This window comes from Mesocricetus auratus, unplaced genomic scaffold, assembly GCF_017639785.1.
Source record: "Mesocricetus auratus isolate SY011 unplaced genomic scaffold, BCM_Maur_2.0 Super-Scaffold_100004, whole genome shotgun sequence".
NCBI lineage: Eukaryota > Metazoa > Chordata > Mammalia > Rodentia > Cricetidae > Mesocricetus > Mesocricetus auratus.
The window spans coordinates 77,030,785-77,045,163 of NW_024429189.1; the positions used below are offsets into that span (position 1 = coordinate 77,030,785).

The following is a 14,379-nucleotide window of genomic DNA, read 5'->3' on the forward strand; positions in this document are numbered from 1 at the left end:
GTTGCTGGGAATTGAACTCAGGACCTCTGGAAGAGCAGTCAGTGCTCTTAACCTCTGAGCCATCTCTCTAGCCCTGGTACTTCATATTTAATGTAACCAATTTCCTACTGATCTGGTGCTTATTTATTGTTGTAAATAATTTTAGAAACTGTTTACCTAGTTTTTGTGTATTTAATGGACTGTCCTTTAAAATATTAAATATATTCACACACACACACACCCCAGAAGAAGGCATCATGTTGGTTGGAACTGTAGTTATAAGTGGTTGTGAGCTGGGAAACAAATGCAGGTCTTCTGTGACAGCAGCAAGTGCTCTTAACCGCAGAGCTATCTCCCTAGCCCCTCAATGTACTGTCTTTAATTGCTCTGTTTTTGTTACAGCCTTGTGTGCTCTTTCCCTCAATTTCTTGAATAGGAATTTTATGACTGTAGTGGAAAGTTTCAGAAAACAGTGGCTTAAAGACATAAAGCTTTCTTTTATTTGCATGCATCTGAAATCCGTAGTCTAGCAACTAGGAGCCACTACTGAGAATCACAGAGTTAACAGAGAGGTAGAGCTTAGCATTGTAGCCTGCAGTTCTGTGTTTACAGTGTTCGTGTCTAGATCATGTGGCTGCTGGAGCTGTAGCTATCAACATTCACCTCGTAGAGTAGGAGGGAAGAATTGGGGGTGGCAATGTCCCACTGGGTCACTATTTTTAAGAAGCCATCTTGAACATATCATACTGTACTTCAGACATTTCACTGGCTGGAACCTAGTAACATGGGTTTTTAACAGCGAATGCTGGCAAGTAAGAGCGTTGACACTTGGACTCAGGTCAGGATTCTGTTACTAGGTAAGAAAGGAAGAATGTTTATTGCAATGCAGTTAGTTAAAGCAACTTTTGAGTGCAAGCAACAGAACTCAGTTTCCTATTGAAACAGTAGCAGATGTACTCTTAGGATGGAGGAACGAACGACTCTAGATCTGAGCTGTTCATTGCAGTTCATTCTGAGCCCGCTTTGCCTTCTGAAGCTTTCCCTGCCTTCCTTTCCCAAGATGCTCTGGTATTCCACTCCTTGCCACTTAGCTCGTGACCTAGGTAAGTCAGAGAGTCAGTATGTACTGTGCACTCTGACTTTTTTCCAAAGGCAGGGCACTGTCTTATTTCTGTATGACTCATAGTGACAAAAGAACCACACTTTAAAATTCATCTTTATTAACCTATTATTGCTGTGTGCAGGTATGTATGCCATGGCTTACATTTGGACGACTGCACTTGGGAATCAGCTCTCTCCTACCACCATAAGATCCAGGGATGGAACTCAGGGCAGCAAGCGCTTTTACACTCCAAGTCCTCTTGTTGGCTCAGTAATCATATTGTTAACTTAAAATTGGGGGAGATGTTAAGAAAAAGGGTTTCTTCTCATTTTGAATTTATTGATGCAAGAAATTTTGTCAGCACAGATAGAAATTAAATTCTGCGGAGGTTCATTGATTGTCGCCACTTAAGGAAAATAAGAAACAACTCAGAAAACACAGCACTTTCTTTGCTTTCCTGTAGTAGAAATGCATTAAGTACTTACTGCTTGGTGCTAGGTATATAGATAGTTTTATAGCTGCATTGTATTATTTCCAAACATGGGTGAGTATCATATGTGCTTATCATCAAAAGGTAAATGATGGTTGGAGTAACTTTGCTCAGAATTATGGCCATTGCCAGGGGTCTTGCTGATTTACTTCTAAGTATAGTCTTCTGTGGGTGACTACAGGGACGTGGGAGACACAAAAGGCCAGTTCAGCACAGATGGAACTTAAATTTTAGTTTAGTATGTGGGATAGTACTAGATGGCCTTCATACCAAGTTTTATAGCAGGGTTGTGATTGTTTTTGTTAAAGATCACTGTAGTATTTCTCTCTCTCTCTCTCTCTCTCTCCCTCTCTCTCTCTCTCTCTCTGTGTGTGTGTGTGTGTGTGTGTGTGTCACACAGAGAGACAATGAGAGAGAATTTCTTCCTTCTTGCAAAGGCAAGTTGCTTTAAAAGATCTAAATATGGGTGTGTTCTTAAAACATTGCATTTTTGCACATGCTTTGTTTTGTTTGTTTCTGGGTCTCATTAGAGGATGTCCTACAAAGGATGCCCTACAAAGTACTTGTTTATTCCAAGCCCGTAAACTTGTATTCTTTTGCCACAGCCTCTCAAGGCTGGGTGGCATGTGCTACCCCCTACAGCTTATACACACACACACATAATATACTTTCTATATACATAATTTATGTACATATATATGAGCACCATATCCAGCTTTTTATATGCATACATATACACACATTATATTATACACGTTTTAATAGTTGCTTGAAGATATAAAATCCTCCCTGAAGATGTGAAAAATGGCGATAACAGAGTTAGAGATCTTGTTCAGCATACCCCAGGCTCCGGGGTTAAGTCCCAGCACTGGGATTGGGGTGGGTAAAGAAGAAAAGAAGAAAAAGCAATAGGGAAGTAAACCAGGCATGGTTAATAGACTCCAGAATACTTTGATCTACTGTATCAAATGAGGGTTAACCCTGGGAGAAAGAAGGTCCCAAGGGATCTAGAAAGAATGCTGCTTAATTATTGGCCTTTTTTGTCCACTACAAAAGTATTTCTTTCTTGTGGCTGACTTGAAGTTAGTGGTAGAAAACACCAAAAAGCAGTGTTGGGCTTTTGGGATTTACATTGTTTTCTAGCATTTGCCTGATTTAGTGGTATTGTAGGACATTGGACTGGATATGTGGGCGGGGGGGGGGGCGCAGAAGCTCAAGTTCTCTCTTATACAAGGACCCACTGGTGATAAACTGTTGAGGTATATTAAGGTGCTTTAAGGGCCAGTGTAATCAGATAACGAAAATGCAAAGGACTAAATGACTCTTCAGCTTTTTATTGTCTGCATTGATACCAGATAGCCTGATTGGGAACCAGCAAACCCCTCGATGTTTTTTTCTTTTTTTAATTTATTACAGAAGCCCCATAGTTCTGAATACACAGTCAGAGCTTCACATGTAAATTAATGTGATTCAGGATTAGTAATACCAATATGCTTGAAACTGTTGAGAATGGTTGCTAGCCTTTTACATCCTGTTTCCAAATGCTGTTTCGAAGAATGACACTTGCCTCCTCCTGTCAGACGCTTCCTGGTGGCCATGCTTGCCTAGTTCAGTCTTGACTCAGAACACTCTTCTCTGCAGGAAACATCACAGGCTGATGATGGCTTAGTCTACTGTAGTCCCTAAGCAGTGTGACTGACACTGGCCATCTGCCCACTTGAGGGAATCAATGGCATTACAGGGGAGGCAGCCTGGGCATGTTTGGGTATGAGCTGTAATGTTTCCTTTTGCTTGACTTCAAAGGTAGTGTAGAGAGAAGCAATGGAGGAGGAGAGAAGACATTGCTGAGGGCAGAAGTGTTGATTACACCAAGGGGCAGTACTGTGGTACTGTTCAGTAAGGATTTAACAGTTACGTGACAGGCCATCTTGTAACCACCTGCACAGTGAAGGTTATGAAGGTTAGGGACCTGAGCGGATGGCAGGCTGTGTATCCTGCTTCTCAGCCTCACCACGGCATGAGAAGAACTGTGTTTGTACCGCTCTCTTGTATGCGCAGTGAGCACGTTCCTGTCTCCCCTCCACAGTTGCTGTGGTATCACTCTTGCTTCTTCACACCATGTCTCCTCCAAACAGCTGCTAGAAACCCTCAGCCACATCCCCCTCAGTTCAGTAAGTAGTGTAAAGATTGTAGTCTTTTTTTTTTTTTTTTTTTGGTTTTTCCAGACAGGGTTTTTCTGTATTGTTTTGGAGGCTCTCCTGGAACTCGCTCTGTAGACCAGGCTGGCCTCGAACTCACAGAGATCCACCTACCTCTGCCTCCCAAGTGCTGGGATTAAAGGCGTGTGCCACCAACGCCTGGCTCAGATTGTAGTCTTTATTCTCCTAATTCCTGATGAGAATTCTAGCCACCATGAGATTTATGTAATGGCCCTAATGCTGTGTTTTTATGTAAATAACACCAGTTGGTTTACTCTCTGTTTCACAGTTGCCCCTCTCCTTTCCATTAAAAAATATGTTTATGTGTATGTGTGTCTGCCTGCGTGTGCATATTGTACTACATGTGTGCAAGAACCTGTGGTGGTCAAAGAGACATTGGATCACTCCGGACTGGAGTTAATAGATAAGTGTGAGCTGTCATGTGGGTGCTAGCAACTAACCCTGGGTCCTCTGCAAGTTGGGCGAGTGCTCTTAACTGGGGCTATCTCTATAGCCCCAGCCTCTCCTGTCTGCTTCAGTTGCTTCCCAAGTGAAGAAATCCGTCACTTGGGTGCACTGCATAAAGGTATCAACCTCTGGCCTACGTTTCCTCTGACATGTGGCTTGCTTATTCATAGTCATCGTCGACTCATCGATGTTTAACCTACATTATTTCCGTTTTCTCCCTTCTGGAAAATCGAAGTTTTATGTAGCATATTCATTTAGAATAGATAACATCGTGGAAAACTGTTGCGCTCCCTCTGAAGACCTTCTAATGTGAATCCGTGGTGCTTAGGAATAATAAACACAAAACAGATTCATAAGGACATTCACACTGCACCACTTGGCCCCTGTTCCCTGGAATGGCTCCAGATATATTGGGAGAGCATAAGCCTAGTGAACTGATGTCCCCCTACCATCAATTATTCCTCGTCTCTTCTTTCTTTCTCTCTCCCTGCTTTCTTTGCTTCTGAGACTCTTGTAGTAAGCAGGGTAAATAAGACCTGCCCGGAGGTAGACTGTTTGAGGTCACTATTTGAAGTGCTTTTGGACTCGTTTCAGTTCTGTGTTTGTGTACACAGTACAGTGAGTGAGATACTACTGTTGGCCTGTGAACCCGTCTTTCCAACTTGGAGCTCCTCTTTAGTACTTGCAGCATATATTAATAGAGTCGATAGTTGCACTGGCACCTGCTGCCCTAAAGTCTAGCCAAGTACTGACCTCCTGCGAAGAGCATGAAGGAGACTGAGGGAGCAGAAACGAAAGAGCAGAAAAGGAAAGAGGAAGCCTTACTTGAGGATTACAGCGTATCTGCCATATGCATGGTCTCATGCAAGAATAAAAGATGAATGTGGTGTAGTCCCCACTCGTAAGGACACCATAGAGAAAGGAGGGAGGTGAATAGTAACTGGAGGTAAGCTAAGATGCAGCAGTGAGAACATTTTGGTTAAGACTCTTGAGGAATCACAGAAAGGTGATTTTCATTTTGCTAATACTCAGATCAGGCAGTCGGCACGATTTCAGTTGGCAGAGTTGAGACATGGGGGTATTACAGGTAAAAAAAAATAGTGTGAGTGGTGAGTTATTTAGGGAAACCCTGATGTGTTTGGATGTGTAGCAGTCTGTACTACATTGTAGGAAATAACACTGGATTAGATGTAAAAGAAGAGAGTTGTGTTGAAGGTCCAGAAAATTCAGCAGGGGAAGATGAGGCTTTGAGAAATTTATCAGAATCATGCATTTAAAGATTTAGATCCCATAGTATTATATATTATTTTGTTTTTAATTTTTCAATGTTTTTAAAGTAAAAATTTGTATTTTATTTATTTTTTATTTAAATTAGAAACAAGCTTGCTTCACATGTCAATCCCATCTCCTTATCCCTACCCTCCTCTGCCACCCATTAACCCCCCCAACCCCTCACCCCATCTCCACTCTGCTCCCCAGGGAGGGTGAGGCCTTCCATGTGGAGTCTTCAAAGTCTGTCATATCATTTGGAGCAGGACCTAGACCTTCCCCCGTGTGTCTAGGCTGAGAGAGTATCACTCTATGTGGAATGGGCTCCCAAAGTCCATTGGTATACTATGGATAAATACAGAGGGCCCATAGATTGCCCAGGCCTCCTAACTGACTTTCACGTTCAGGAGATCTGCGTCGGTCCTATGCTGGTTTTCCAGCTATCAGTTTGGGGTCCATGAGCTCACCCTTGTTCAGGTCAACTGTTTCTGTGAGTTTCTCCAGCCTGGTCTTGACCCATTTGCTCATCACTCCACTCTCTGTAACTGGATTCCAGCAGTATGGCTCAGTTCTTAGCTGTGGGTGTCTGCTTCTGCTTCCATCAGCTACTGGATAAAGGCTCTAGGATAGCATATAAGGCAGTCATCAATCTCATTATCGGGGAAGGGCATTTGAGGTAACATCTCCACTATTACTTAGGTTGTTAGTTGGGGCCATCCTTGTAGATCTCTGGACATTCCCCTAGTGCCGGATTTCTCTTTAAACCTATAATGGCTCCCTCTATTATGGTATCTCTTTTCTTGCTCTCCTCTATTCTACCCCTGACTCAATCTTCCTGCTCCCTCATGTTCTCCTCTTCTCCCTGTCTCTTTCTCCTAACTCCTACATGTCTTTGTAGTGCTAAAGAAAGTCAGAGATGGAGTCAGATCCCCTGTAACGAGTTATGAAGGGATGGTGGTGAGCCATCATGTGGGTGCTGGGAACTGAACCCAGGTCCTTTGAAAGAGCAGCTCATACACACAACTGCTGTCATATTGTCAGCTCCTTCACAGTATTATACTTAAGTAGGGTGAGGCAGAAGTCTTGTGAAAGTTCATGGCAATGATCCAGGTAAATAATAATGAGAGCCTAAACTCATACAACGGAAGAAGATTTGGGAGTACATGGCTTGAAACCTTGTAGAATGATTCTCACTGTCTTGGTAACCAGAAGCTACTGAGGTGAGAGACATGATGTCTGGGATCATGATGTTCTGTAAACTTGGGTTTGCAGAAAATTATCCCACATGTACCCTCTGCTGTCACTTTGAGATTTCATTACAAATTAATTGCCAATGAGGAGTCTACTAATAATAAGGATATTTTTGTGGGATGAAAATTATGAAGTTATTGTTTAGATTGAGAAGGTTTTCTGAGACCTGCAGCTAGGACTCCCAAGTTGCGTCTAAACAACTGTTGTCTGTGGCACAGAAGTACAAACCCAGGCATGGACAGGAAAGTAGCTGGTCCTTGCTAAAAGACATCACTGGTTATAATTCTTCCTTAGTACCAGCCACCTGATTTTTACTCGAAAGTTAACAAACAAATGATAATAGACTGCTCTAAACCCTAGTTCCAGTAAGAGTCCCTATACACGGGCACCCAGAGGTCCCTCTCCCATCCCCTTCCCTCAGGACATCGTTGGCTTTGAGAAGCATGTTCTGTTAGTCTGCTGGGAAGTTCCTGACAGTTGCAGTTCAGAGCACCTAATGCATAGGCAGAGCTCGTCAGCTTTGGGCTGCTGGGTGAGAGCTGCTGATACTCAAGCAAAGCGGCACGCTTGCCCGAGTCCATGGTGCTCCACCACTACTTTCTCAGAACGATTTCCTAATCTCTTGGTGACACCACAGAAGCAGCTCGGGTCAGGAACAAGTTGATAAACATTGCAAGGCAGTTGGGCGAGCACTGGACAGCCGGGTCCTCCACTTTGTAGCTGTGTGGTTTTTGCCAAGTCACCTAACTTCTCGGGTGCTTTGGAAAAGCTGGGTGTTTGCCGTGATGTGATTAAAGAGAAAGAACGTCTGCCCACCATCTGTTTTGACCTGGCTACATCTTAGGTGTGTGTCTCCTAAGGATTTGGGGACTTGGCCCCAAGTGTGTCATTTATTCACTTTGCTTTTTACTGGATCTGAATTTCAAGACATGAAGCATCCTCAAGATATGCTACTACGAGAAGTGCTGGCTCGTAAGACTGTGACTACTGAGCTGTCTGTGACAAGGTTCTGGAGGGTGTGACAGCTGCAGAGTATCATTCCTTAACACAGCAGCTTGGTGTGTTTTCTCCCGGGAAACAAAGTCATTTAGCAGCGTACCGTCCTGTGCGGCATTATCACCCATCCACTGTACACTCGTGGTGTTTATTTCAGGGCTCCAGACTACTGGCTTGTGTTTCAAGATAAGCCTCATGCACAGAGCTCAGTGGGTCTTTCTGTTAAGTCGAGGAGAAACGGATGCTTTTTGAAGCCAGGTTACTTTAGTGTTCACATAGTTTGTAAAGGGGCAGAGATTTGGGGTGAGGGGGAGGAAGCAAATATTTTGACTAATGTGGTTAAGCAGTCTGTTTTGTTGACAAGTCAAGATAATCAGGTGTTCTGTGTTTTGCCACTTCCTTGGTTCCTTAATGGAGCACTCTTTCTCATGGTCATGGCACAGAATGTAAAATTCCTCAAGGAAGGCCCACAGATATCAGAACTGTAAAAGCTAATGTTAGAGACAAGGGTGAAGGATCCTGGAAAGCTAACTGTGTTTATATGATTTCTCTTTTGGTGGGTGCTAGCTTTTAACACAGGTTTTAAGGACAGCTGGGAGGAGCCGGGTTACAGAACTATTTGAGGCTCTTGGGGAAAGATGGCTACTGCCACTTAAGGCCCTTATGGTGCAATTTGAGCTTTGAAAATGTGGTCTTTTAAATACTGTGTGTTACAGTTGTGAGCATCCTTAGTTGAATTTAATGAGGGAGCTCAAGTGGAGCAAACCCTTTCATTGCTTTTGTGGAACTTGCACAGAGGTGGGCCACAGGAAGTGGCACAAGGAATATTTGCAGAGAACTTCTCTGCCTTTTATTTGTTCTGTTGGCCATAGTGGAGATTGGACTCAAGGCCTTGCTCCTGTTAGGCAAGCTCTCAGCTACACCTCTAATGTGGGAAGCGGGCATCTGAGAACACTCCTAGCTGAGATGTTTGTATCTAATGAATGTATGTGGCATATTCATAGAGTTAATGAAAGTGTGGGATGTGTATTCCATTTTGAGAAGCATTTGTACTTGACCTGTGAGATGTGTGTGCAATAAACAGCCAGAAAGTAGCCTGTGACCATGTTTAGTTTTGTGCTGGATTTACATGTAGATCAAGAGAAGCATTACCTACCATTGGGTATTTAGAATAGCAGTGAGGTTACAAGATGAAGGGTTTAGAAGGGTTTAGCATTGAAACTGATTAGTTTGGGGCCAAGAGGAGAAATATTTTGAAATGGTTGCATTGAAAGGGGCTTAAAACAGTCTTCATTTTGTTTTGTTTTGCATACTAAATCTCAGTACTGAAAGGCAATGATGTTTTTAAAAAGGAAGATTTATTTGTATTATTTCGAGCTGTGCACAGGCATAGGTCTGAATGTGTGTCAGGCACATGAGATGAAGGTACCTCTGGAGACCAGAAGTGTGAGATCCCCCTGGAGCTGACATCACAGGAGGGTGTGGGCCACCCAGTGAGTGCTAGAAATTGAACTCAGGTCCTCTGCAAGAGCAGCCCAAGCTCTTAATTTTAAAGCCATTTCTACAACCCTTAAGACTTTGTTTTGAACAAACAACAATTCATGAATTAGGCGGTAGCCCACCAGAAATGATTCAGAAGCTCTACTGAGGAAATGGAAGAGAGGAGATTTTATTGGACCAGCATAGAAGCAAATAATAATAATAATAATGATATTTAACATGAATACATACACAATTATTGTTGGCTACTTCTGCCTCATTGAGCTGAAGTGCTGTTTTCTTTCCATTTATAATTTAGGCATTTATAATATACAGCTCAAGTTTTGCTAATGTTTGTCTAGTAACCATAGTTTAAGTCACTTTTCACTTAATGAGGCAACTTGTTGGCTTTGCCTCCTCAGATTCTTTAGGCCATGGTGCCATTTTAGAATACACTTAAAAGGCTGGTGGTATAGAGTAGTATGTTGTGAGACCCAAGTTACGAGAAGCCCCAGAAAGCATGTAGTGCCCTTACCAGAATAGAAGGGCATGATGAGTGGAAGTGTCTACGCCCCATGTTAAACGTGTGACTTCACTGAGAATCCAGCGTTGTTACTTTTTTTTCTGTGGATGAAATGATGTATCATGAGTCTTTGGGCTTTCTGAGTTGTTTACTCCACCCATCTTCAGAACATACGTACATATAAAAGGCTCTCATGGTAGAATTTCCAACCTTCATTACTTTGAATTTTAGCTAGTAGAGATGTTTTCCCTGTGTCTCTAAAGTCAAGGTAGGCGTAGCAGATTAAAGAAGGGGGGGCACAGGATATTGAATGTGTGGCACTTGGTATCAACTAGGACTTGATTGTGAATGAATAAATTGACCAAAGCCCAGAGATGTCGGATGCTTACAGAGTGACCAGAGAGAACAAAGGATTTTCTTTTAGAGATTTTATTTTAATGTGCAGAAGTATTTGGTTGGCCCATCTGTCTGTGTACCAATGTATCTTCCTGGTGCCAATAAACATTAGAAGAGGGCATCAGATCCCCTGGAACTAGCGTCACTGATAGGTGTAACCTGTCATGTCAGTGCTGGGAATCGAACCTGTGTCCTCTGGGAAAACAGCCAGTGCTTTTAATAGCTGAGCCATCTCTCCAGCTCCTGTTTTCTTAATTTTGAGGCAGCATCTCACTGTCTATCCTAGGCTGATTTTGAACTTGAGATTGTACTGTCTCAGCCTCCTGAGTACAGGCATGTGCTGTCTGATTGCAACTAGATCTTTTAAAAGGAGAAATTATAAATTTTGTTTTATAAACTTAAAAAATAATTGAAACTAAATTGTAAACAGTAGTACTAAAAACTTCCTTTAAGTACATAGAAAGACTATTTAAAAAAATCAGTTACAGAATCCAGCTGCTTGAAAGACTAACCCTGATAGAAAGGATACACAGCTAACTGCCAGCTAATTGTACATATTTACCAACAGTTTTCCAGGCCACCTGTTTGCAGGTTACTTTATGAACTATTTCTGTTTGGTTTTCTTTTTTCTTTCCTTCTTTTTCTCCTGTTTTAATGTTTCTGTGCTGTAGGCCTGTGGAAATGGGAGGAAAGGTGTGGAAAGGCCACAGGAATTCCTATCCTTCTTTATTCACTTTACCCTCCTAAGTTACCCGTCTCACAATTTCTTTGGGAAGCTGTTTCTTTAAATGTGGGTGTTAGGCCTGTATTTGAAATCTAGGCTCCCAGGCACTCTTCCTTTTTGTCTGAAGTGTGTGCAGTGTCCCAGGCTTCTGTAGAGATAAGGAGCTGACTTGCCCCCTGAAAGCTTCTTCCTTGACAGACTGGTTTGCCCCACTCTGTGTAAACACTCCTGCCTGCTGACTAGTAGTCTGTGTTTATGAGGCCCTCAGAAAGTATTGCAAGCTGAAGAGTGACCCTGAATAGCAAACTTCATTTGGCTTAATGTGTTTTGGCTTGCTTAACCTCACCAGAATAAAAATGTGCCTACTTAAATTATTGTATTAGAAGTACAAAAAAAATCTAGACGTACTTAATTCATTAGAAGAATTTTGGGACAGCTTTAGCAAAGGTTTAAGTCCCTCTTTAGAGTTTTAATCACAGTTAGGTTACTGTGGATTCTGAATTTTAACTCTGAACTCCTTTTTTTCCCCTCTTGTTACATGTTTTTCTAGACAACTGGCTGGCAACGACCTTTCTTTTATCCACCCAAAAGCCTTGTCTGGGTTGAAAGAGCTCAAAGTCCTGTAAGTATGCCGTCTCCATCTTCACAGCTGGCTGTGTATTTTCTGTCTGCATAGTCAACATGCTTGGAGCTAGGCTAAGCACAGTTTCTTTTAGTTGAGGATTAAAAGATTTAAGATATGGCCAATGGGTAGGGGAGCAGGCTAGAGGTTGGTCTGGGTAAACTTGGGTCTAGATCACGAAGGTTAAAATTCAAAATAGTTAGTATTCTGATCTCCAAGGCATCATGCACTTCCCATGCTGCAAATGCATTGAGTGGAAACCATGTTTAAACTTTATCTGTGGGTGTTTCATTACTACTTACATTAGAGCTACAAGGGTCTTTGAATTTGTCAACCCTAAAGGGGGAGAGGTTTATAACTGATTTATATGCAAAAAGCATTTTAGAGCTGATAAATTGAGGTGCCCATGATTTAGAAAGATAGAGATCAGAAGAGAAATGTCTGGCCATGCAGGAGCTTGGGGGGTGACATACTGAAGATCACGTGGGATAATAGCAACTAATTCCCCACTTTTATCACGCTGCTCTAGGCAAAGTCTCCAGGCCTCTCTGATTCAGGTTTTTAGGTGATCCTGCTACTTCTTTTATTCAGTGCTTACGATTAATGTCAAATAGTCAAATAGGCGTTTATGTGACAAGAGTGGCTTTAGGTAAAAAGGAAAAGATTTTGTTTTTCCATCGAACTCTCTGCCTCTGTTCTTCAGGCCTCAGCTTTACAATGACTGAGGCCTAGTAACGTTTCTACTTACCCTGCGGTCACCCGAAGACGTTGCTGCTGCTCCCTAAATCCCCAATGTCTGCTCTCCTTGCAAACTGCCTTCTTCCAGTTTAAGAAGGCATTAGAAATTCTAACAGACTTGTTGATTAGATACCCCAATGATTTTATTATACAGCTTGCTGAGCATTAACTAGGGCACCCTGGAATGAAACAACCCCTGGAAATGTGGATCGCCCAGCAGCTGCATTAAGAGATGGCCTAGGATAGCAGCATAAATTTCATTTCTGAGTTTACAGCAAATGCTTCTTGATATTTTGCATTTTTTTTTTGCCTTAGATGCTTTCCATTCCACAAATGCCACTTTTGATGCCATTAGAAATTTTTTTTGGAAAAAAAATGTCTCCATATTCTGCTATAAAAGAAATGGTAGCAATGGCTTATTAATCACTAACCAAAAGTTTTGTTACAGAACACTCCAGAATAATCAATTGAAAACAGTACCCAGTGAAGCCATTCATGGACTGAGTGCTTTGCAGTCTCTGTAAGTAGCGTTTTGTCTTCTGCATCCTTGGGTCATTGGAAGACCACTATAGCTGCTAAAGAGTAAGGAATTGGAACCCCAAGGCCAGAGGAGATTTATCCTCTTCCCTGGGATAAAAATGGGGATGGCCAGTTGCTGCTATTAAAATATCTCTTGGGGAGGCATAAGGCAGTCCTTCAGTTTACCTTCTTTCTTGACTCATTGGCTTGGGGAATGTCTATGAGTTCAGGGTGTACTACTGTCAATATCTACATGGCTGCTAATGCTTTTTGAAACCAGGGCTAAATGTGTGCAGGAGTTCTTGTATCTTGTGTTCTGGGAGCCACTAACAGTAGCAGTAATTGGTTTAAATTAATGCATGACCTGTAGGCTCGAAATACATATTAGGGTTGGTTAACTTGGTTGCCTGCCTCCTTTCCCAGGATTTTTCTTTTCCTTCCTTCCTTCCTTCCTTCCTTCCTTCCTTTCTTTCTTTCTTTCTTTCTTTCTTTTCTTTTTTTGATAAAACTTTGGTTTTATATGGCATATTCAGGGTTTTAATTCTTGGATTTTTCCATGAACAGTCATTAACCTTGAATGCTGTTTCAATTACCACTTTGTTTTTTTCATTCTTTATATACAAAGAACTTGGCTTTTATATGAATTCTAAATGCTTTTCTTACATTGGAGTTCTTGATAGGTAATGAGCAAATGACTGTAGAGAGAATTTTAAGTAACTTGCCCTACAGCACATAGCTAGTAAAGGCAAAGTGGGGGTTCAAAACCAGACAAACCTGTTTCAGAATCTAATTAATCTGAATGTCTTAGCAGAGATTCTAGTAATCAGTGTGAAGTGAATGTTAGAGTAAAAACATACTAATAAAACACATGTTGTAAAAGTTAAACTTTAAATCATATCTGTCACAAACAAGGAGTACACTGGGTGTTGGCCACTTAAGTTTTAGTTCAAACAGAAGTTAAGACTATGTGTATTAAGTAGTTCACTTTACAAAAATGGGAAGTTATGGAATACAAGGATTGGTTGCTTAACAGGGCACATTTGACTCTTAAAATAATCAATTAGAAATGAGTTGTTTTTTCAGAAATATTTGGCTAAGTACAGTCTTCAACTAAGGAGGCATGGGGGGTAGGCAGGGTGATCTGATCTTCTCCAGATCTGAAGTCATTGACTATCATAAACAGGTCCTGTTTTCTTTTTGCACTTTACAATGAATTGATTTGACTTTAAGACCTTCACATTGAATCATTGTTTTCTAAGACTTAATGATCAAAGGACCAGTTATTTCAGCTAGTTCTAAGAAAAGACTGAAATGTCATTTTCAAGTTTAGGACAGAAAATTATCAAGAAAACTTCAATGAATTGTCTCTTATTTGTGGTCAACAAGTACATGGAGAACATTTATGTTTGGTAGTAAGATGGGTGAACTGACATGGTGCTGTTACAGAAACTGGAGTTAACCAAGTTTACCGTGCTCGTTACTCAGTGTGTGTGAGTTGCTTAAATTGTCTCAAATTGTTAGGAGAATAGAAAGTCAACTCAACACCCCCCCAACACTGTGTGTGTGTGTGTGTGTGTGTGTGTGTGTGTGTGTGTGTGTGTGTGTGTGTGTGTGTGTGTGGTAAG

The 14,379-nt window shown here is 41.7% G+C and overlaps 1 protein-coding gene across 1 annotated transcript in view; it reads left to right on the forward strand.

Annotated features, from left to right (window-relative positions):
• Positions 1 to 14,379, forward strand: part of Lgr4 (leucine rich repeat containing G protein-coupled receptor 4) — a 102,169-nt gene that overhangs the window by 65,258 nt on the left and 22,532 nt on the right. Inside the window, exons 3-4 of the mRNA XM_005064808.4 lie at positions 11,426 to 11,497; positions 12,684 to 12,755. Coding sequence (XP_005064865.1) covers positions 11,426 to 11,497; positions 12,684 to 12,755 — 144 coding nt within the window. The remainder of the gene's footprint in view (positions 1 to 11,425; positions 11,498 to 12,683; positions 12,756 to 14,379) is intronic.